Source organism: Python bivittatus, unplaced genomic scaffold (genome assembly GCF_059951505.1).
Source record: "Python bivittatus isolate LINGU-HERP-01145 unplaced genomic scaffold, Pbiv_v1 ctg000330_np1212, whole genome shotgun sequence".
Lineage (NCBI taxonomy): Eukaryota > Metazoa > Chordata > Lepidosauria > Squamata > Pythonidae > Python > Python bivittatus.
In genome coordinates this window covers 19,758,070-19,783,810 of record NW_028277058.1, presented here as the reverse complement: position 1 = coordinate 19,783,810, position 25,741 = coordinate 19,758,070, and the positions used below count along the sequence as shown (strand labels likewise).

Here is a 25,741-nt window from a genome sequence, read left to right as displayed (position 1 = left end):
TCAATGTGGCTGCTGCAGACATATATTAAATGTTATTTCTACTCTTTCTCCCCCAAGGTTTTCAGAAATTAGTGTGTGGAAAGGATGAGTGTGCATCCCTATAAATACTTCAGTAGCACTTTCAAAAATGAAATAATATATTTGGTATCTCTTGAGGAATGTTTCTCCATCCCTTTTTAAAAAAAATGACTTGCTTTTCTAATGGAATTGACTAGACTAAGCTGCAGGATCAGCCACCATATGGAAACAGGTTCCTCATCTATTATGCATGTACAAATACAAAGAAAATGGGACTGTTCAAAGCATTTGAAAAAGGTGCCTTGCTGTGCCCAGGGGCCAAAGAAAGTGCTTGAAACACTAAAGCAGCAACGTGCTTTACAAAACTTGCATAGCTATGCCAGAAGCTACTTCTGGCTGATTCCACATGGCTGTTCCCAGCAAAGCAAAGTGGCTGTGCACGCATACGTATGTGGAGACTGCTGACAGCAACTTTTGAAGCCACTGCCCAAGCCTTGCTAAAGACCCAGCGGCTTTAATGGCTCCAAGAGCTTTGTTTTGCTTATGCTCCCATGCAGTGTGAAGTACCTTGTTTGAATGTGTTACCCAGCCCTACTAGATACTGAGACTCCATCAAGCCTATTGCAATAGTAGTAGTAAGGGGGGAGGTCCTTTCCACTGCCCTGTAGATAAAATGAATGTGGTATACAGTCTGTTTGTCTCAGCTTTCTGTTGGCAAAATGGCCTTCCGTGCACATCAGGTTGAATGTATATATAGAATTTTATAATAAATGTATAACACTTCTTCCTTTCTATCAGCATCAAGTCCCAAGAAATTTTCTGCCTCTGGTCATATAAATGAATTAAGCGATGCTGAAGACGATACAGCCACCACACAGAAACCAGGCAAACTGTCTGACATCTATTCCACCACTGTCCCAAGTGTGGACAGTGCTGTGGAATCATGGGATGGCTCTGGAATGGATAACAGCTATGGAAGCCAAGGTGGGGGTCATGCCTTTATTCTGATCTACTTAGCATGGGAACATTCAGGGCAAGGCTTTTAACCCTCTTTTCTATATTTCAGAAGCAAACTCACCTTTTACCTGTCATGCAGATATCTCATTAAAACTGCACAGTTTAGCACATTGTGTTCTATCTCTTGCATTCAGCTAACCTTGATTTCATGTCATTGTGACAGGTTTTAAACATATATCAATATGCTAAGAACCTTCTGCTGCTTTTACTAATGTTTCAGTGACTAGTCCATAGCTCATCCATAGCTAAACAGGTTTATCCTTCAAGCTTAGATTAATATAAGATGTGGAACACATTGAAGGTATTCATTAATATGAACATCTGAGGCCCATTCACTGTGATTTTTTAAGCTGACTGTAGTAAAGATTTATTGTAAACTGCCAAAGGGGAACATAAAAAAATTATTCATTGCTTTGTTGCCCTTTCATTTCTCCTTCATCCCTTTGACATTAAGATGTCAGGGGGCTTTCTAAGTAACTGGTTTTAGAACAATTTTCAACAACAGCGGCAACAATAACATGAGATTCTTTTAATCTCTGAAAAAATATATACTTAGTTTTTAGGATTTAATCATTATTTTAAGCATTTTCATTTAAACCTTGAACATAATTTTGAACCAGAGAAATGCAGATTTTAAATGTCTTAATTAGAACAGTATACAAAAATGATTATGTTTTAGATGGAAAATCAAACTACTGTTTTATATAGTGACCTTAAAGTAGCAAATATCAAAGGGATAACTAGGGAAAAAAACACTGCTTTTTAGTTTCACACATTTCTTACCATTATTTGTTAAAGCAGCAGTAAAATGAAATATCCCTTGTAAAGCTGAATGTCTAATTTTCTTGGAGGCCAAATCTCTGATTCTGTATAAATATATTAATATATAAATAGATTAATAGATTACTGCAGTGTTGTCCAAACTTGGCCACTTTAAGATGAGTGGACTTCAACTCCCAGAATTCCCCAGCATGGCTGGCTGGGGAATTCTGGGAGTTGAAGTCCACTCATCTTAAAGTGGCCAAGTTTGGACAACACTGGATTACTGTATTTGGGTACAAGTGATCTTGCTTTTAAAAATATTTCTACAGGTTTAATTCACAAATATAGATCATGCTAAAATATATTTAATATTGATGGGCAGTGATGTGGTTTGTTTTGATTTATATGCCAGAGCCCTCTCTTCTGCTGTCATTCCATATCCATTCAGATGTGGACAACTCTCAGCAAGCTGAACAGTTTCATTTAGGTGACAGTAATCAACCCATGAGCCATACATGGCTCCCTGTAGCCTGTTTATTTACCTATCTGAAAAACTGCACAAGCACAGGGACACCAGGGAAAGGAGGGCAACACACCACATGAGTGGAGGGAGGCCGGGGGAAGGAGGGGGGCACGCAAGCGCTGGGGGGACTTACCAGAGTGACTTGCAGCCTTCCCTGCCAGCTTCTCTCTCTTGGCCAGTGTTTTTCTACCTTGGCAACTTTAAGATGTGTGGACTTCAGCTCCCAGAATTCCCCAGCCAGATGGGGATGTAAATGGCAATCACATGACCATGGAGCACTGCAACCATCGTTAAGTGAGAGCTGGTTGCCAAGCATTTGAGTTGCAATCACATGACAGCAGAGGTGGTACATTTTCTTGGCAAATACACCTCACGGGCAACTGAATATTGCTTTGATAAGTTACTACACAGATGTGTCTCAAAGCTCAGCTTTCTCATATTTGTTCAGTCAGTAAAAGTATGATACTAGTAAATATTATACACTGTGTTTTAGATAATTTATACTTTATATTGAAGCTAAATTATGCTATCTATTAGCTCCTATTAAACCAGAACATTTTAATACTGCATCAGGATGTGTAATAAAATGTGAATCTATTCACTGAATAGGAAAAGAAGGAACTAATATATCACATGGCAAGAAAGGACCCTGAAAGAATTGAAACAGGACTTAGCTGGTGAGGATATTTTTACTAGGAAAGGCAGATGGAAAAAAAACTGTAAGCAGTTTACATACTTAGCTATTGTATTGCACTGTTATTCAGTTGAAAGTTTCCAGCCATCTTATAAAGAACAAATACAGCATTCAGAAGTCTGACCACCATACAAATTTGAGGTCTAAGCATGACAAAATTTCCCCCACCAGAAGCCTTTGATTTAGCCAATCTGCTGGCTAGATTGATTGGAAGCAGTTCTCCTGTTACAGATTTGCTACCAAACTCAGTGTAGAAGAAAAAGAAATCCAGGAATGTGCTTTCATTTATGCCATGTGGGCACAGGTAGAAAAGAATTTTTATCTCTTTTACCTTTGCTGCTATTGCAATTAAGAATGACTGTCTATTTGTCTTTAGCAAATTTGATGGATAGTTTGTACCCAAGAGAAATGCACATATTTTGTGTATTCATCAAAGGACAAAAAAGCCCAAGGAAATTGTTTGGGGCCTACAGAAGGCATGAGAAAGCAGATGAGTACAGGTTTGGAGACAACAAAAGTGAACCTAGTAGGGGGACTCAACAAGGTTTTATCCCAAAAGCTACAAACAGAAACTCTTTTAGCCTCAGGAGAGACTATGTAGATGATAGATACTCGGAATTGATCAAAGACCAAATTCAGGACCAAGAAATCTGAATGGATCTGCAGGAAATGTTTGAAGAGTGCAGCCACCCAGACCAGAAGAAATAAGGCCAGATATGCTTTGCCCCAAGATCAAATCAGTCTGTATCAAAATAGATGAAGGACTAGTTATACTTACTATGGGAAAAGATATTTAAGGTATAATGACTAATTTAAAAAAATTGAATGCTATAAATGTTTTTTAAAAACTGATCTTTTTGCAACTCTCATCACATTTAAAAGGTGAGAAAAATTGAAAAACCTGCGCATTTTTTTTTCATCTCAAGCAGAGTACCGCATCCTTTGTGGTCCAGAATAGCAAAACTTTACAAGTATTTTGTAGCCAATATCTAGTACAGAGACAAAAAATATGAGCTCAAGCTATATGTAATGAAAAGACATAGTCTAGACCAGTGTTTCTCAACCTTGGCAACTTTAAGATGTGTGGACTTCAGCTCCCAGAATTCCCCAGCCAATCTGGCTGGGGAATTCTGGGAGCTGTAGTCCACACATCTTAAAGTTGCCAAGGTAGAAAAACACTGGCCAAGAGAGAGAAGCATTTGTGGCACAGATGTAGGGCACCATATGAAAGACTGTTCACTGAGCTTCACAAAGAACTAGAAAGTTTAATGAGTCTTCTAATTAATATGAAGCTAAAGGAAGGAGCTATTTACTGTACAATCCATTAAGCCAGAATAATATTAGTTGCACTGTCCCCCAAGTAAAAGCTGAATTAGGGAGGATGGTTCTATGTGGTAGATTGAAGTAATGATCCTTAAAAAACAGGAAAATTTGCACATGTATAAATAAATTTGAAAAGCTGGACAAAGAGAACAACATCCTTCCTAATATAGATTACATCCACAAGTAATGTAAAAGTATTCTCTGCTTCCAATGGATTTTGAAAAATTCAGTTAGATCCAGATTGGGCCAAATCAATTACATTTATTACACAATTCAGTATATTCTTCTTTAAAACATTCAGTTCTGAGTTTCTAGTTCTCAGCTTATTCCAAAGGGAAATTCTGCTTTTCTGAAAAAAGGCATCTTAGTGTTCATGGATAGTACCTTGTTCCGAAGCCTTATTAAGGATTAGCATGGCCAGAGACTGTTTGCAGTTCTAGCAATCAGAAAGTGCAGGTCTAAACAAATGCTCAACAAAAGCAAATGCTTCCTACAGCTGAAAGTGCTCACATATCTTGGGTATCACATAAACGAGCATAAAGTGAGCCACATCCAAAGAAAGTGGAAGCTATTTCAGGAGTTAATTCCCCAGAATCTATAGCTGAGCTGAGATTTTATGCATGGTGCAGTGCTTTGAAAGATTTGTATCATCTGAATTGTTCAGACGTTAAAACCAATAGCCTATAGTTCCAAACTTTCAGAGATCCAGGAACACATTATGCTCAAATTGAGAAGGAGTATCTTGCAGCACTGTGGGCTTGTGAATTTTTCTCAAGGTACCTTTATAGACAGGAATCCTTCCAGCTATGTTCAAACCATATACCACTGATTCCTCTAATGAACTGCAAAGGTTTGAAGTTGGTACCAGTGAAATATCAGAAACATCTCTTAAAGATGTGGTATAACTCTCATGCTGAATATCATCCAGGCAAAACACTTCTAGGAAGAGAAATGTAATAAAATGTGATTCTAATAGGTGAATAGGAATAAGAGGAGCAATATAGTAACAAAGAACTTGGGAACAATAGAAATAGAAGTTAATTGGGGAATGAAGGCTCTACTAGAGCAAACAGACTAAGTACCGTAAGCTGTTTATATACTGTATTTAGTTCAGGCTGCCTAGAGGTAAATAAATAAAGTGAATGTTTGGTTATTCTATAATGAACCACCTAGATAGATCAGGGTAGACAATCCTCAATCTACATATGTTGTCACAGTACCTTGAAAACACAGTGGCAAGATAGATTATTTTTGTCAGTACAGCTTTTTCCTTTTTTAAATGGAAATGAGAGTGAGTGGCTTCTAGGAGGCAAACCTCTCCCATCCTTAAACCACTAGCACCACCATGACTCAAAATTATATTTTGGGCCATTCCAGAAGGGTGTTTTAAGTGTAGGAAATGTAGGTGTTTTGCATCTCAGGAAGGAAGGAAGGAAGGAAGGAAGGAAGGAAGGAAGGAAGGAAGGAAGGAAGGAAGGAAGGAAGGAAGGAAGGAAGGAAGGAAGGAAGGAAGGAAGGAAGGAAGGAAGGAAGGAAGGAAGACATGCCCCGACCCCCCCCCACACTTCTGGTAATATCACCCATGGCTCTCCCTCTGGTCAAGTGAGTGGGTTGTGGCTCCCAGAAAAGTTCCCCATATTTGCTGTAGTAGATGAATAGATCTAGAAAATAACTATTTCAAATAGCACTGATGTTCTCAACAGTGTTGCGTGCAATGTGCAAAAACGAGAGCAATCAGCATAGCCATTAAAATGGAATGATAAGTTTTGCTTGTTAGACTGTTGCACATGATAAGATTGTTTTTGAGTGTATAACATAATTTCAGTTTGCCCTTCCAAGCACGGTTCAGGGAAGGAGCTACAAGTTAATTCTAGCTTATATTTATAATCTACATATATTTGGTAGAGGAAATAATGGCTAAATCATACAATGATTGGAAGAATAAATTTCACATTATATTTTTCTTATTTTAAATAATCACCAGTAATCAACATACGGTTAATTTTTTAGGTCCCAGTTATCAGGCTTCAGGATATAACTTCAATACCTTTGAATGGAGAAGTCCAAAACAAAGGGGCAGTTTATCTCCTCCAAATAGGCCCCGAATCAACTCCTTCCAGGATACAGGGCTAAGTGATGATGGATGGGATAAACCAGTAGCAAGTAGGTAAGTACTGTGCTAGGTACTCAATTGTTTACTGCAGTAGCAACATTCTTTTATTGGTGTACCTATTAAGGCTGTTCAAAACTTCAGGTATGAAGGCAAAAAGGTGCTTTTGAGCAAGGACCCGTCTGCAACTCATTAAACTGAAATTAGTACCATTCCCAGAAGAGGTGCATCTGCTTCAAAGAGTTCTCCAAAAGCCCCTTTTTGCCTTTGAATCTAAAATACTGCACAGACCTAACACAGATTGTCTAAGGAGCTCAAAATGCTCAATTGCCAATTTGTCCTCAAGCTGCTGAGATATGTGATATTTACAGTTCATGCTATATGAGAATTCTTAGGTGAGATTAGTAATATTCATGAAACATTATAATGCTGAAAGCAGGACTTGTGCAGTTGGTGAACTTTTGTGTGTAACAGTATAGATCATTAACTACAGATATTAATTCAACACTGAAAGTGCTCCAGGTATTGTAGGGTATTTTAGTTTCTATCTCCTGTTTCCTATCTTCTTAATGTTAGCGGGATCATTCTGAGGTTCATCCTTCATTACTTAGGAGGTTTCCCTGTAGTTTCCACATAAATCAGTAAATATGATACTGTGGTATTCTTGAAGAAGGAAAACCACAAGAGACAACTAAATGATAAGCTTTTGACATCAGTGCTACAACTTTCTGGGGACTGACCTTTTGATGTTGTCTCAATTTTTAAATGTTAGTAGTGATAGTACGTCTCTTTTCAGACATTTACCATCACTAGCCTAGAAGTTTAATTAACTTTGCCTAGACAGTTTGCATCTGATCTGGACAAATTTATATTCAAGTTTTGGCTTCTTATTTTATTGAGATAAATGCATGAGGGACTCCTGACTCAGTATTCATATCATGGCAGCAGAGCCATATCTTTAATTGTGAATCTGTCCCATTTATATATAAACTTGTGTGTGTGTGTGTCTTTAAGTCACTATTGACTCCTGGTGCTAGACAGACAAGTCCATGCAATTTTTTTGACAAGATTTTCCAGAAGTGGTTTGCCCTTGCCTTCTTCATAGGACTGAGAGAATAACAGGGCCCAAAGTCACTCAGCTGGTTTCATAGGAGCATTAGAACTCACGGTCTTCTGCTGCCTTTAACCATTATACCAAAGTGGCTCTCTATTTACAAGAGTGGTAGAAGAGTTTATGATTCAGGGTCCTGAACAATCCCCAATATCCAACATTTTGTAACACAGACCCTTCTACCAGGAAATTTCTCCTAGCTAGGTTCTCTTCTGACATAACACTCAACTGGGAATTAAGCTGAGCTGAGGGAAAAAAAGTATCAGAAATGGTTTAGTGCTTCTACCCATATGATTTGGCTATTTTGCCATAGATAATATATAGTTGAGGACTATGTAACAAGATTTCTATGTTGGGTTGGAGTAATCCAACACTATCGGAGCAAGAGATGACTTCTTCAGAAGGTAGCATACCAATGCCTCTAAGACAAAAGATACCACCCCCTCTCTAAGCAAAGCACTTGGTGAGCATCTCAAATCCAACTACACTCACATCGTCAGCCAACTGAAAGAGACAGATGGGGCATGGAACCAGCCCACAGGTGATAGAACTCATACCACAAGGAACCCTGTCCACTTCCTCAAAGATCACAAAATGAAATGAAATAAATCCCAAATAAGATGATGATCACCTCCCCAGACACCTCATCTGATCCTGCCTATATGGAGTACAAGTCTGAGCATATTTATTTATCTACTTTATTTTGCTTCTGTGCTGCTCATTCCAGAAGAGACCCAGAGCAGTTAACAGTGTCAACATAGAATAAAACAATAATCCCAAATCCCAAGTGCATATAAATAATGACAAAATAAAAAGATTTTAAAACTAGAGAATATAATTATCATTAGACTGCAGATCTCACCTTCAGTTGTACACACCCTCTTCCTGTGCCAGGTAGAACAGGTGGGTCTTCAACATTTTCCTGAAGCCTAAGAGGGACAAAGCTGATGAGAACTCAGCTCGGAGGGTTCCAAAGAATCGGGGCAGCTATTGAAAATGTCCACTTCTGAGGCCCTACCATATGACAGTCCCATACACAAGACCTGGATGGAGTTAACCATATTTGATGTTAGATTAACTCTAATCCTTGGATAACCAGGTCTGGAGCTGTATAGGACCTTAAAGGTGATAATCAGTAATTCACACTTGGAAGCTGACTGGCAGCCAGTGCAGCTCTCGCACACACCCATCACAGCCCAGGCTGCCACATTCTATACCAGCTGCAGCTTCCAAATGCTCTTTTAAGTGCAGCCCCATGTAATAATACAAATAAGAGATATCTAGGTCATGAGTGACTCTGAGCAGGGTGTCTAGTCCAGGAATGGTCACAATTAGTGCACAAGATGTAGCCATGCAAAAGGTCTCTTAGCTGAGGTTCTAGGAGAAACCCCAAATGCAGACATCCATACTCAGAATCAACAGTAGAATTTCCTTAGAATTAGGTCCATGAACCAAAAGCAACACTGACTTGGAGAGATTCGATTGGAGTCTGTTCCTCTCCATCCAGAACCTGATAGCCTCAAGGCTTTGGATCAGTACTTCTAGCACAACATCTCTTTGCCCAGGCATAAGATGTAAAGCTGAGTATCATCCATATATTGATGACACCAAACCTCATGCCTAGAGGACTATATTTCCCAGGATTTCCTGTAGATGTTAAAAAGGAGTGGAGAGGAGAGAACCCTGAGGCACTCCACAAAGTAGAGGTCTTAGGGCAGATCTCTCCCACTACCACCATCTGGAACCTCTGCTTCAGGAAGGAGAACAACCAATACAAGACAGTGCTTCTCACTCCAATCCCTTGGAGATGGTCCAGAAGAATACCAAGCTCAGTGGTACTACTAAAAGCTATGAGAGGTCAAGGAGGACCAAGAGAGTTGTACTCCCTAATCTTGGCCTTTCCAAAGGTCATCCACAAGCACAACAAATGCAGTCTCCATGCTGTATTCTGGCCTGAAACTTAACTGCCAAGAATCCAAACATTCTACTTTCTGTAGGGCTTTCTGAAGTTGCAGGATCACCAGTTTATTCGCAACTCTTCCTAGAAAGGAAGGTTGCATAAAGTTATCCAAAACAGATTGAATGACAGCTGCTTGAGTAGGGGAGGCGCCACCCCTGACTCAACAAAGCATTGATTATTACTCAACTTCCTGCCACCTCACAGGAGGTGTAAACCAGCCATGAGGGGCAGAGATTCAGCTGGGAAGAGTCAAAACTGGCACAAGCAATTTTGTCAGCAAAATTACTAGCAAACATCCCACAGCAGCCAGACGGAAGGCACTTTTCCCTAATAAGGCACAAACTGCTTTAAAGCAGGGTTCCTTAACCTTAGCAACTTTAAGATGGGTGGACTTCAACTCCCAGAATGCTGGCTGGGGAATTCTGCGAGTTGAAGGTTGAGGAACCCTGCTTTAAAGGACATCATAGGATGCCATTCTGTTACTGCAATATGGTTGAAGAAATACTAAGACTTCACCACCTTATTGCCACAATGTACGCCTGAACCTGGACTCGTAATTACGTTTGGTAGTACTCGCTACCTTCACCTTACATGAAGGCAAAAGGAGGAGAGGACGGCAGAGGATGAGATGGTTAAATAGCATCACTGAAGCAATAAGCATGAAACTGAGCAAACTCAGGGAGGCAGTGAAGGACAGGAAGGCCTGGCGCGATATGGTTCATGGGGTCACGAAGAGTCAGACACGACTTAACGACTGAACAACAACAACAACAACAACAGTACTCGCTCATATTCCACCACCAATGCTTCAGGCACCTTTTCTGCTACCATCTCCTAGATCAAATCAAGGAGCCTCCTGGGCTGGCAGATAGGAAGATGCTGCCACTGTCATTGCCGAATTCTAGAGTCCAACCAGGTTGTAACAGAACTGTGCACTAATGATTCTTATGGTGTGTTGTCTGTGGCTTCTGAGATTTCCAAGCAATTTAAAACTCTTCCATTTGGTTTCTCTCTGACTTGGGAAACTTACGTTATTACTTTATTGTGTCAGAAAATTCACTAAGATGAATCAGTAGGTGTTGATTTGGACTTAGTAGTCTCACAATCTGTTAAATGCTCCTTAAATGATAGTCAATGCCTCCTACCGACTATATCTTCCCACAGCATTTTCATATCCCTTGTCATGGGATAGCAATGCTAAGCATCCAAGTGATAGAGCAAAAATCAAACTTTTTGACAATCTCATTTCAGAGTGTTTTTAAATGGCATGTTAGAATAAGAAATTACTAAGTGGATTTTCTAGGAACAATAAATGCAGTAGTTACTGGACCAATGCTGATTTGGACCTGATCAACAATATATGAATATATAAGTGCAGGACATATTTACAAATGTAATAATAATAAGAAATATTACTGTGAAATAGCGTGAGATTTCTTCCAGTATAGACATTTGAATATAGAACTGATTTCTTTAGGGATTAATGGAATAATGAAAAAAAACGTTCTTTTAAACCTTAGAGAAATAGTGATTAAATCTGCTTGTTGTGATGGAAGAAACCCTAAGTGTCAAATGGCAATTACAGTTCACATTAATAAATATAAAGACTGAAGATGTGTAGTTTCTTCCCATTTAATTAAAATGAACGATGGTTTTGCATCTTTCCTTACCTTTACAATTTTGTGAATGCTTCTAACTCCACAATTTATAGCAGTCAGAATGAAAGAATACTAAGAATAAAATAACAGTGAAAGTGACTGCCCAAAAGAAAGGCAGGCCAGAGGCCAGTTATTTTTGGAGACCTGATAATTATCCATTTGTCTTGCAAGACATTGTTACTCTTTTTATATTTCACGCTTGTATAATTGGAGACACTGTTAATAACCAAAGCCATTTCTGATATAGAGATATAGATAGATATAGATACAGATATTCAGCACAATGATTTTAAAAAGCAGTTTGGGTCAAGTCAGCACAGGCCTCTTATAAATTCTTATACCACTCAATCCACAGCTCTGTGCATCAGCTGCAGTCCCTCCTCAGAAAATCCTTGTTGTTACTTTTGCATTGCAAGCAATTCCTGTGAAGTTCACTGTGATGTTCTCTATAACTTTAGCAAACCTTTCTCTGAATCCAGCTTTACAGGTGTCCCTGAGACTGACCAGGAGGAAAACTTCTGGTCCCAAGCCCTGGAAGATTTGGAGACGTGTGGACAGTCAGGAATTCTGAGGGAATTAGAGGTAGAAGCAATCTTAATCCTGTCATAATAGACCAATTTCTTTTTTCAATTAACACTCATTTTTGTTGGGTTTTCCCCTCCTTTTTCTAAGTTTGCATTAATCTCACAAATTCATTTTAAAGCTTTAACCCCTCTCCACAGGACAAGGTTGACAGGCGTCTGTATTTGAGAAACATGGCTCTCTTGGTACTTACCCTTTAGTGTTTATACTTTTGCTTGCCAAGCTGCCTTTGCTAACCCCCCAGTCAAGCAATTATCTTCCATGGATCTGCTGCTGAAATGTGTGTGAGCAAAAGCTTTCCTGTGCTACCTCTGGCTGCATCTGTTTTCAGGCTTACTTTGCCTTAACAGCACACATCTCATTCTCTTCTAGCTGCTTTTATAAAAGGTTTTCTTGGCATGTATCTCTTGCAACAGAACTGAATCTGAATTACAGGGAACATAAACGAAAACCAAGTCTCCACACATTTTTACAATTAGATTCACCACATGAACCAATATAGCTACAAAAGATTTGTATATTCAGTGGGGGTTTTTTCCTGTTGCAATCTGATGTTAATCACAGTTACATATTCCATATTAACTTTGCACTCAGTTGTTTTACTTCAAAAACAGAGTAACTAGACACTTTTTTAAAAACTTGGCCACCTTTCTTAATCACAACAAAAATTAATATTCTTAGTTTAATTCCTCAGAAGGGTGAGTCTGCAAGAATTTTCTTTTATGTTCTTTTAAATTCCCAGCGTTGCAAAATTGTAAGAGTCTTGTTTTCATCTTTATGTCATATTGAAATCAGAGAGTCACCACAATGAATGTGAATGGCATTGACAAGATAAAACTCATGCTACTCAAGTTGATTGCATAGCCTCAGATCTGTAGCTTCCATATTGCATGCCTGTTATCTTAATGTGGATATGATATATATTTAATTGACATTCGGAGTATTTTAGGGAAATGGCTTGTCAGTTCGGTTTAGTTCGGCTTAAGGCATGTACCTCAAGCTTCTCTTATGGATTTTCATCCTAAGAGCACAGCAAATGGATATGGAAATAGAATGAATATTTCAGTACGCTGAGAATTCTTTCATTTAAGAAGTCTTTTAAAAAGTGAAAGTAATTGGGTATATATACTATCCTAATTATACTTGGGTCTTGTTGACAGTTTTGCAAATTAATTGTATCCTATCAGTCTAACCTTACATTCCTCTCAAAGTAGATCTACTTTGTTTTTAAAGTATCCTTATTTTGATAGTAAGGAAAAATGTTTAAAGAATATGTCAGAAACGAAAACTATTGTTTTTTAAAGAAAATAATTAAAATCCTAAGCTTACTGTTTTTATTACAAACAAGAGGAAATACTGGAAATAAAAATATATCTTTATATATATATATGAGACCATTGGTTGCTAAATACAATAAGAGGGTATATGATGGAAGTGAAGCATATTTGAGAATTTTAGTGAATGGTTCAGCACTGAGCAGGGAGTAAGACAAAGGTGTGGGATGTCTCCTTGGTTGTTTAATGAATTTATGAATATATTTAAAAGTCATGTTGGTAATGACATAGGATAAGTGTTGGTTGTATATTTTTGTACAGAATCAATGTGTACTTTTGCATCCAATCAATACTGGGTTGTGAGCTGAGAACCCAAATGATTTGCTACAAATTAGATAGATTGTCATAGCTCTGAACATTAAAATATTGAAAAGTAAAGTAGTTGTGTTTGATGCAAAAAATGTGGTGAATGATTGCAAATTATATATAAATAGTGAAAAACTAGAGTAACTAGATGAATTTGTGTACCTTGCTAGAAGGTTTACTAAATATGGGAACTGTATGGAAAGGTAGTGGGTAATATGCATTGTGATAAACAAAGGTTTGTCAAAGGAAGCAAAGATGACTGTATATAGGAGTATGTTTCTGCCCACTTTGTATGCTGAATATGATGTTTGGTACATCAGGAGAAATATAAAACTAAGTTAAATGCAGTGTGAATGGTGATGCTGCCAACATCTCGTCTCAGTGGAGGCTATAGAGGATTGGATGGGGAGGAACAGGCTGAAGCTTGACATGCCTGAGAAGCTATGGGTGTTTGGAACACTCCTCCCTCCAGGCTAGAGATATTTCATCTTTAGTCTTGTATGGAATGGCACACACACACACACACACACACACACACACACCACTTCTGGATTACTGCACAATTTTGGGATCTTCTTGGATGCACAGTTCCTGCTCGAGGTGCAGGTAGCAGCTGAGACAAAAAAGGCCTTAATACAAATCCATCTTCAGGGCCAATTGCTCCCTTATGTGGAACAGGATGCCCTTCAGACAATCACTTGTGGTTTGATTGTCTTATGCATGGACTACCACAATATGCTCTACATGGTGCTGCCCTTGAAGACTACTCAGAAGCTGCAGCTGATCCAGAATGCAACAGCAATAATGGGTATACCTTGTTAGGTCCATGTAATATATTTGCTCCGTGAGTTGCACTGGTTACCTGTATTCTTCCAGATACAATTCAAAGTGCTAGTTATTGTCTATGAAGCCCTTCATGGCATAGGGCCTGGTTATCTAATGGACTGTCTGTCTTCTGTGGCTGTTGCCTAGCCTGTACAATTAGGCAAAGTTGGCATCTGCATTCATTAAGCATTGCTACTTGATGGGACATAGGAGGTTCTCTGTTATAGTACTTAAGAAGAATGTATGGTAAAACATAGGAAAATAGGGACAGGAATGAATGGCTGCTGAACAAATGTGGGTCGATTACAAAAATGAATAACAGTATGAAAGAAGCAAGTAGCTGGTCATGCAGAGAGACTGAATGAGGATCAAATTGCCAAGCAAATCTATGAAGGAAGTGTGAATGGATCAGGAAGAAAGGAAAGGCTGAGAAAGTTGTGGTTGGATAGAGTTGGTAAGATCCTCAAAAGAGGGAGATTGAAAAAAAATTAAAAAGGCTATGTATGAAATAGTATGTGGGTGGAGTGGAAACTAGAATAATTTGCAAGGATCAAGTGCTATAGTAAACCATATTGGTGTAAACTAGATTAAGCTACATTTCCTTTTGTTTCTCTTAATTCATGACTTATTTTCTTTGCCTTACTCTCTCTTACTCCACTTCTGCAACTGTGCATAATCTTGGTTACTCCAAAAGGGGAAAACATCATGGTGTGTGTGTCTGTGTACGTATAGACCTATTAAAATTTAAAGATGGGGCTTTATTTGAAAAAGTTCCACTAAATACATCTAATAAAACCTTATATACTTTTATACCAATCTACTGGGGAATCTTCAGGGACTCTTCCCCAGTTTCCCAATCAAATTGTTCATCTATTCTCCAAGCCATTTGCTTGCCCTGAGCAACCGTATTTTGACAATGACAGCAGAAAAATATGCTACTTTTTATTAGGAATTAATCTTCTTTATTATGTTACATATTATATTTTAAAAACCTGTTTATTAATGCTGCAGGCCACAATTATGTCAGGGAGTACAGTGAGCCTGAATCATGATAACCCTCAGGTTCGCAGCCATCTAGGAAGACAAGCCAGCTTTCAGGAAAGAAGTACTTCGAGGCCACATTATAGCCAGACCACTCGAAGCAACACATTGCCTTCAGATGTGGGGAGAAAGTCCATAGCCCTGAGGAAAATGAAGCAAGAGATGAAAGAAATCATGTCCCCAACTCCTGTGGAGTTACACAAGGTGGTGACCTTTCAATTTCACTTTCTGACTAAGCTTTACATTATGAAGTATTGTGAAGAAACTGGTTACTTGATGGTATCTCTGCAAATGCTGCAAAAAGTGTTACAATCTCAACTAATCACAGACATCACATTCATTGCAATGTACAGATTTTGTTGGAAATGTTTTTCTTGAACACTTTATATTGATGAATGTTCATCAAATCACTGCAGATGAATATTAAGATAATTGAGAAGCTTTTCTATTATTGTGTTTTGACATTTTCATGTGAGTGGCCTGGAATCACTAGGTGAGATGGGTAGCTCTATAAATTTCATAGGTGGGGGAGAGGGAGGGAGGGGGAGAGAGAGAGAGAGAGAGAGAGTTTTTTCCCCTCTAAAAGTAGAAGTGGATGATTTTCACTCCACATATTCCCTCAGCAAGGTCACATAATTGTTCATGATGAAGCATGCAAAATAAAATAAAGGGAAATTGGTTAGTAACTATTGAGTAAACATGTAGATCTCCACATTTGACTTCATGCATATGGGGATGGAAGATTACAACCTTTCCCCTGCCTCTTTCTTCCCAAAAAATCCCTCCTTCCGGGATACACAGATTAAGGGAAAGAAAGCCTAACTGCTTTGGTTTTGTTTTTCATTCTTCCATGAGGTAAAAGAAAATAGAAGCAGTGCAACATTTTCAATTCAGCAATAAATGTTCTGGGTGAATAATAGTTTTTATGCATCTCTGGTAGTATTCAGTTTAGAATAACCATAAGAATACATGTTTCCAGTATAATCAAAGGGCAGATTAAACTGGCATTCATCCCAATGTTCAGTATTTTCTCTGGGTTGTATATTATTTGTTTTTCAATGTGCTGCTTCAGCAAATCCACTTCCCATACATACAGAGATACTTCAGGTAAAATAAATAAATGAGTGAACAGACAAACAGCTCAAATCAGTTTAAATGCTCTGACATTCATATTTTAATGCCAGCTAAATTCAGCATGCAGCACAATATTACAATTCCTACAGAAAAAAATATTTATGTTCATCTTCAAAGTGGGAAGGGAACTATCAAAAATGCATATTTTGAACCTCTAGCTAGAAAGAATATAGGTAAGAGAAAGCTTATAGTTAGACAAATCCCATGTTTATATATTTACCTATTTTTTTCCTTTTAGTAACGGTGGCATGGACACTTTTTATAATTGCTAGAGTATTTGATTTTTATGTTAGTGTCTGCTTGGAATTCTTGCAGTATATTATTCCAACCATCAAAATTTTCACAAAGATACCTGCTGGTATCCTTCCATAGAGATTTAAGGAGTACATTTTCATCATACTGTATATAGCTGCTTCTTTTCTTGTTGCATTGCAATAAGGAAGAACAACTTCCGTTAACTATAACTTCCTGTTATAGTTAAGCCAGGAAATTATAGTTAAACAAATTTTGTTTAAAACTAAACTTCATTTATGATTCCAGCTTGTTCCATATCTGATAAACGCCATTACTGGTTTAAGCCATAGCAGGAGATTGTGCTTAAAGGAAGATTTCCTACCATATTGCAATATACCAAAGTAAAGGGTTGTTTGTGCAGATAAAAGCTGATATAAGATTGTCCTAACAGAGTCATCGTGCAGTCTTAGGCTCCACAACAAAGCAATGGTGTCAGCTATCTTTTTCTTGAAAATATCATTATCATAGAATCATAGAGTTGAAAGAGGCCATTTGGGCCAGCAAGTTCAATCTACTGCACAGTATGAAAATCCAAATTATAGCATCTCCAGCAGGTGGCTGCCTGATTTCACTTCTACTCATCCAGTGAAACGGAGCGAACCACCTTTTTCAGTAATTGGTTCCACCGTCAAATTGCTGCAACTGTCAGGACGTTTTTTTCTAGCATACAGTTGGAATATGTTTTCTTGTAACTTGCATCCATTATTCTGCGACCTGAACTCTGGAATAAAAGAAAACGGGTTTGATTTTCTTCTACATCATATGTTTTCAGGTATTTAAAGGGCATAATCATATCAAGTCTCAGTAATATTTCCTCAGGGGTAAATATATTGAGTTCCTTTTATTGTGTTACTAGGATTTATTTTTAGTCCCCTAATGATCCTTCTCTGAACCTGTTCCACTTTTGCCGAATCCTTCTTAAAGTATGGTGCCCAGGACACAATACTCTAGGTGGGGTCTGGCTAAACAGAATACAGTAGAATAATTACTTCTAATGACTTAAAAATTATAGATGCAACCTAAAATTGTGTTTTCCTTTTATAGCCACATCACACTGGTGACTCTTTGTAATAAAGAGTTTGTATTAAACTACTATTCCAAGATTTTTTCACAAGTACTGTTACCAGTATCCCTTAACCCTATACCTATGCAGAACTTTGTGTTTTTCTGTGTTCAATTCATTGATATTTTCAGCTCATTGCTATAATATATTAATATGATTTTGAATTTTATTCTACAGTATTAAATATCTCTTCTTTCATACCATCTGCAAACATAGTAATAAAAATGTTGGAGAATAGAGTTCAGAATAAATTTTGTACTACCCCACTCAGTTCCTTACTCCAGCTAGATGAGGAATATGCTGAATATGTATTTTGAGTCAGCTATGCATTTGCTATGGCACTTAGCCCATACTTGTACTTTGTCAGCTGTTTCTGCTGAAATTGCAATATATTATGTCTATGGTGCTCCCCCAGTCTACCAAGGAAGTTATCTGATTTTAAAAATGAGATAAAATTAATCTGCAATGACTTGTTCTCTTCTAGAAATTACCAAATTATTGTCAGGTTACCTATAGATTAATCTTGGTATGATCTCCCTTAAATCTTCTAGATCTTGATGCAAAAAAAGGCATTTTTCATTAATATAATGAAATTATTTTTTCATTAATATAATGAAAAAGGTAAAGAAAGGAAGTGAGTGGAAAATACCAGAAAGTAACTATTGCTCACACTTGGCCTATGAGAAAATGGTTGGGCAGAAAAAGTGTTTCTGTATTTTTAACAAAGTCATGAGGAATGTTCCTTATCCTCCACAGATAACTTTATACAAGGATTCTGATATGGAGGACTTTGGATTCAGTGTCTCAGATGGCTTACTGGAAAAAGGTGTATATGTTAAAAATATTCGGCCGGATGGACCTGGAGATGTGGGTGGTTTGAAGCCATATGACAGACTACTACAGGTAGTGTAAAACATTATACAATTGTGAACCCAATTAATAGAAGGAAGTTAATTCTGCTTTCTCATTCACTTACTTTGTAAGCCAATAAGGGAAAATGTACTTTGGAAGATTCCAACCTACCCATGAACAGGATAGGTACCAATGTCACTAAATATCTGATAAAAATGTAAGTGCTTTTTTTTTTCTCCAATAAAAAAGTAGATAAAGTAATTTACCTATGACTTGAGGGGTCTTATTTGATGAAAAGGATAAAAGAAAATGTAAAAAAGAAAAGATTGAGTAGGAGATATATATGAGACTGTAGATGTAACTGCTGAAAAACTGGATTCCTTTGCAGATTAATTTGAAGATTAGCTATTGTTTATCTGGGACTATTTTTCTAGTAAATTTTAATCCCTTTTTGGAACACCTGAATAGGGCTTATTTCTCTTTTCTTTCCTTGCCTAATTATCAGCTCCCCTTACTTCATCTCCACCCTGTTTAGTTTCCCTTTCTCTTATCCACACTGCCCAATATAGCTACCCTTATCCTACAGCCTGTCTCCATCCTGTTTTTCCCTTATTTTTCTGGATTCTGCTAAAAGGAGGGAGGAGAATGTTACTATGTATGTGTATTTTTTGGGTGAGAAAACTGTTATTACACATGAGAGAGAATAGCTGGTAGATGCAGATAGAAATAATTTTCTAAATGGAGTTTCTTACTTTAGGCAATTAATTTATATTGCTGATTAATTCGTTTTTTAAATTGTCAAAGCCTGTCATTTTGGGGAGTGTGGCTTCTGAGATGTATACAAGTAGGTATGTACATACGTAAATGCATGTACAAGTTTGACCCACTGGGGAGGGGGAAATCTCCAGAAAGATTTCAACTAAATCTAGCAGTTCTTTAAAGCACCAGGAGCCCTTGTGGAGTGAGGTATAGAAATGCTGGAAATGAGGGAATGAATGAATGAATGAATGAATGAATGAATGAATGAATGAATGAATGAATGAGTGAGTGAGTGAGTGAGTGAGTGAGTGAATGAATGAATGAATGAATGAATGAATGAATGAATGAGGCAGGGAAGGTGGTCAGTGCATAGGATTTTTGTTCATTATTTTTTGTTGTCTATTCTTCCTTTGGGGTGAGGAATAGTCCTAAATTCAGGATTATTTACGTAAATACAGTAGTCTCTGCTGCACAACTGCAACCTTGTGTTCATTTTCTTGACACAGTACTACTGAACACTGTGAGAGGGACTTCCGAATCAAATTAGATAGAATGAGGAAAAATCAAATTAAGCTTATTAGCTTACAAGATTACATTCAATTTAATTCAATCTCTTGGAAATATTTTCTTCTTCACCTCAAGCTCCTTATTCATCTGGTCCTAAACTGTGTTATATTATCCTTGAACTAGTATACATAAGACCATCTTTTATTGCTGGCTTGACTTGTCTTGTCTTTTGTTTACATCTTTTTTTTCCTTTTCAGGTAAATCATGTTCGGACAAGAGACTTTGATTGCTGCCTAGTTGTGCCCCTGATAGCAGAGTCTGGTAATAAATTAGAACTTGTTATTAGTCGCAACCCTTTAGCTTCCCAAAAGATGACCTCAGAGCAACAGACTTTCCCAACAGGGGAGTGGAGCCATCAAAACAACGCCTTCCTTCAACAAAGCGGACATAACACTGGTTCAGAGATGAAATGGGAACCTATGAACACTTTATAGCCAAAAACTGTATCAGTCCAAGAGATTTAAACGGTGCTATTTTTTTTAACATGTCTGATACACTGGAAACACAGATACTATCTAATGTTGAGAAGCACACAGAGGAAGTTCTGATTATTTCTCAAGGCTCATTCTTTGCTGCTTTCTTCCCAGTCCAGTTTTCTTCTCAGTTTTTTATAACCACAAATAGTGCCATTTCAAGGTGAACTTAACATGCAAGAGAAATTAATGAAGAAAGTAACTTTTTTTTCATGTAGATTAATCAAAAGAAACATTGTAAATGAAAGATAGCTCTTTTCGACCCCTATCAAATTTCTGAAAAGGGTATCCCCAACTTGGAATGTGGGGTTTTTCAAAATTGGAACGTGGTTTATTTTCAAAATTTATACTATTCATTCAGCTAATTGAATGAAGGAATATCAAAATATTACTACTGTGCCCAAAAGATTATTGTATCATAGTTGCTGTTTAATAAAGTGTACATCTGTTACCTCTGCTAAACAAAAAAAAAAGGGGGGGGGGACCAAAAACTGTTAGTTGTTTTGCAACCATTTTAGCAAAAGTGCACACAGGATCCTGGAGGGTAAAACTTTACATTCTGTTATAATATGATTTATTAGGAATTATATTATTCCCTATGCAATGATATAATGAATAGGATATGTCATGCAACCTATATGGATTTCTCACTTTTAGGTATTTGGAACTTCTAATGAATTTCTGTTTTAAAACAGTAAATAAGTTTTGGTGAAACTTAAAGTTTAATAAGATAAACATTCAAATAGGTTTTTTTCTTAACTGAATTCCAGTAGCAAAATAATACTGATGCAAAAACATATGAACTGCCGTGTTTAGGGAACACGTATATAAATAAACTTGTACAGCTACACAGGATTCTTTTTTAAAAATTAAAATAATTGGTATGTGCATTGATTTAAAATATCTATTTAAATAGCTTTGTTGGAGCTCTCATTGACTCTGCCATTTTGAAAACTTAATTTTAAAATTGTAAATATGTTTTACCCACACATTCCCAAATTCTGCCCTGTTTCCCATTCAAAGCAATAAAATGCTGCTAGTTGCTTTCGAGACCCACCAGCAGCTGCTTTGGTTTGTTCACTGTATTGTCTTGATAATTAATGTTCCTTGGTGACCGGAAAGACACTGGATTTTTCTGTTATAACTGTAGAACCTTTATGTCTTATCACATTTTTTTTTTTGGTCTCTCTGAATTGTCAAACTATTCATAATACACTTTTCCTTCACCTATTAGAGATCAAGCTTCTATGCCCTATGCACTCACATGACATGTTCTCATATTCCAGCACTGCCAGAAAGAAAAAATCATTTAAATGAAATTGAAACCCATACCATGAACCACTTAATACGTATTTTTATTTGTAACAATGAGTATTAAACTAAAGTATTTTTGTACAAATTTAATACTTTAATAGCATGATATTTATCATCTATGTATGGTTTCTGGGAACTCAAATTGTTAAAAATTTGTATGGAAAATGTAAAAAAATCTAATAAACAGATTTAAAGACAATAGTTTGGATCCTAAAAGTATAAGCAGAAGCAAGATTGGGGAACGTGACCTCCTTGACCACTACAGGACAGTGGAAATAGGCAAAAATTGAGTCAAGGAACTTCCACCTTCCTCATGGGGGTGGGGGGACATTTCTCTATTTTTATACAGTATATGGTGTTTTTACTTAGACTGATCACTAGGAGGCAGTACCTGGCCAGTTTCATCTTTACTTGGGACTCAACAGGTGTCCGTAGCCCCATGTAAAGCTAACACACTGTATATAGTCATCCAAAGTGCAATGGCCTTTGAGTTCAATTCCTAGTAGAGGGTTGGAGCACCATAAAACTGTGGCTACATATGCCTCAACAAAACAACTGCCTCCTGGTAGTCAATATAAGTAAGTACAGTGCAGCAAGCCAAATTTGGATTATTTAAATCAATCAAGAGGTTATCTACCGTTACATTATTTTTTGCAAGCAAAGACAAATACCAAAATACAGTGAAGCCACATTACAAGAGACCATTTCATGGAAGCAGATGTCAGTTACTCTCAAAAGTTCATCAAATATGAAATTATGCAATCATGATCATTATAAAGCAGTTATTTGCATCACTATATCATTTGTATAATGATGTCATTAGGCAAATGAAAATTGCCAAGGATATAAAATTAAGTAAAATTAATATAAATACAACTGCCTCATCCAGGCTACTTTGAATGCAATGGACTTGTCCATTATTTCAGATGTAGTTGAAATAGAGATGGAAATTTGAAAATCTGCTAAATCTAAGTCTGTTAAATTGATATTTTGCCATAGCTGATTTGAGTACTTCCAGGCAACAAAACAGTTTTGCTATTGTTATAAGAATTATTTTAATGAAGAGAATCATCTGAGAAACTCATGTGAAATAATCTATTTAGGGGGAAGATTACTGACAAATATCTAGTGACATATTCAAGATGTTGCTATAAATGTAAAAGGGATTAGCCTTATTCTCTCCTCTCTCTTCCTGTGAGAAATATAGACATACAGCACACAACTAAAAATTATATGGTAAACTAACTTGCTTGGTATGTATGTAGCTTCTTAACCTGGACATTTTTAACATTTGTGAAGTCTTTTAAAAAGTATATTTAAAGACAAAATTCATTCCTTTTGTTTAATCAAGTGGTCCATGTGATTTTTCACAACGTTTTTTAAAGCGTTTATGTGAAATCACAAAATATGTTAGTTCTGTTATGAAACAAACAGCAGCAATAACAAAAAACAAAAAGGGAAATGGAAGCAGAATATCTGACTGAGTAATAGACGTTATGATTGGAAGAATTGCATGGTAATGGTATTCCTCAGGGTCAAACTTCAAATCTGTTCCAAAGAAAACAGAATTCTCCTGAGATGTTAACGAAAGATATTTTTTAAAAAGATATGCGTTAAGACCTGATTCTAGTTGATAAAAATAGCTTTAAATTATGAGTATGCATCCTGTAGCTACCAGCCTTCTCTGATTTTTGACAACCTAAAATAAAAACATTAAAGATTGGATCAGGTAGGAAAAGTGGAGGGAGGGGATCCACATCCAAAAAAAAAATAGATTGGATTAATCATAATTTGATTTTTATAATGGATGCATCTACTTCTCCTTCACCCTGCTGACATGTAGTCCTCAGCTAACACAGGTGATGCATCTGTTTTAAATTAACATTAAAAATATTACCTTCATTGCAATCCTGAATACAGATCAAAAGTTTCCTCTTCCCTTCTCTATCATATTATCCTTGAGCACTGGGAATATGCTTAGAGGCCCTGCCATTACTTTTAAGTGCTGCTCTGTTAATTCCTCCTCAAGAGACTGTGAAAAACTGTTTCATGCATCTGTAGTTGAAAGAAGATGGAAACATAGGGCTGCTGAATATGATAACAGATAAAAGTTCCAACCTTAGGAAGTGTTTATTTTAGGAGGCAATGGCAAACCACTTCCAAAAATCCTTGCCAAGAAAACTGCAGGGACTAGTCGAGGCAGTTGCTAGGAGTCAACACTAACTCAAAGGCACCAAAAAAGAAAAGAAGAAAAGAAAAGAAAGTAAACCCAAGATAGCAACTTACCTTCAGTTCTTACCTAGACTCTACTTTTACTCAGAAATACTAATGCCATAGCAATCAGACAATCAATGCAAACTTTTCAAGAATTTGACAATGTGTAGAGGCTTTGCTAACTGGATTTTTTTCTTTGTAGTGATTTTACTTGACAAAGAATCCTATAATTTCAAGAGCTCTTGGTGTTTAAGGGCTTTTTAATTGTCTAAACTAATTTAAATTCAAGACACAGAAGAGAATAGCTCATTTAATTTTGATTCATTACAATGCTAGATTCAGATTCCCCCCTTAGTATTTCCCAACTACTAACTACCTGAATCAATTTCTCAAAGCCGTACCAATCCCATTTGCCATCTGCATAGTTGATTCCTGGAAAAAATTCTTGCCACAAAAGAGGAAGATGGGGAGGCAGCGGTGGTCACTATTTGCAGAGCATGATCTAAGAGGCATATGACACCACCACCGTCCAGAAGAAAGTCTTCTCAAGGTCTGGATGAGACACTGGACAAACATGTTCCTACTAGTAAAAAATAAATCTTGCTTAAATTTTATGTACAGTACAATAAAAATAATCTTACCAAAGTTATTGGTTTCCTCAATAATAGAGACTCAGCAACATTAGCATTGTGCCAATATTAGCAATTGCTGTTCCAGCTCCAAGGACAACTGTGTTTTCCTCAGGACCCTAAAAAACGTATTGAGAAAGAACTCTTGAATAAAGCCATTTCAAAATACCTTTACAATAAATTATTATACCCTTTCCTTCCTTCCTTCCTTCCTTCCTTCCTTCCTTCCTTCCTTCCTTCCTTCCTTCCTTCCTTCCTTCCTTCCTTCCTTCCCTCCCTCCGTCCCTCCTCTTCTCTTCTCTTCTCTTCTCTTCTCTTCTCTTCTCTTCTCTTCTCTTCTCTTCTCTTCTCTTCTCTTCTCTTCTCTTCTCTTCTCTCTCCTCTCCTCTCCTCTCCTCTCCTCTCCTCTCCTCTCCTCTCCTCTCCTCTTCTCTTCTCTTCTTTCTTCTACCTTCATGCCTTAAGAATATTTTTGTCAAAGAAAAAGCACCTTCATTGTTATATCTGCTCTTCTAACGTACCAGGTTTTTCTAAAAATGCATTTTTGAGAAGTTAATAGTTCAGACTTATTCTCAGCTTTTCATTTCCATGCCAGACCCATAGCTTCAGTAAAATATTCATTCTAAATGTACTTTTCTATAAAAGATTTTCAGTATATTAAATTATATTTTGGGACATCTGATAACTGTCTCACTAAGGCTTAGTTTACTTCAGACAACAATCCAGTCTGAAGGTCAAATGGGATATTGTGGATAAGTAGTAAACTTGGAGTAGGTGACTTTGCACAAATCATTCTCTTTCAGCCAATCTATTTCACAGTATTACTGTGGGGGAGATTTAAAAGAGGAAATACTAAAAGGAGAAATAAATCATAACCCCTCCCAACAGGAAAACAATAGTGCAATCTCCACTTCAGAAATGTTCTTTTTTTTACTGATACATGTCAACATTTGCTTAAAGGTGTTCAGCTGTTTAAATTCTTCCACCTAATTACCTGAAATATGTGAATAGTTCTGGCCCAAGCAAGCTTTTTCTAACAATTTCACAATATGCAATATATGCAATATATTTATAATATAATATATAATATAATGGTCAATTCCTGTCACAACCAATGGATCAACATTTGATTGATCCAGAAAAAAAAAGAAAAAAGCAGACCCTGCACATGCAGGAAA

The 25,741-nt window shown here is 37.0% G+C and overlaps 1 protein-coding gene across 6 annotated transcripts in view; it reads left to right on the top strand.

Annotated features, from left to right (window-relative positions):
* Positions 1-21,899, top strand: part of GRIP1 (glutamate receptor interacting protein 1) — a 296,431-nt gene extending 274,532 nt beyond the window's left edge. For 4 of the 6 annotated variants that reach the window (XM_088141797.1, XM_088141794.1, XM_088141795.1 and 1 more), the window contains 6 exons: positions 817-1,002; positions 6,348-6,504; positions 11,656-11,758; positions 15,235-15,468; positions 18,512-18,658; positions 20,131-21,899. In XM_088141797.1, the coding sequence (XP_087997923.1) occupies positions 817-1,002; positions 6,348-6,504; positions 11,656-11,758; positions 15,235-15,468; positions 18,512-18,658; positions 20,131-20,367 (1,064 nt within the window). In that variant the 3' untranslated portion in view covers positions 20,368-21,899. The remainder of the gene's footprint in view (positions 1-816; positions 1,003-6,347; positions 6,505-11,655; positions 11,759-15,234; positions 15,469-18,511; positions 18,659-20,130) is intronic. The other 2 variants (XM_088141798.1, XM_088141799.1) reach the window with 2 other exon arrangements.
* The last annotated feature ends 3,842 nt before the right edge of the window (positions 21,900-25,741 follow it).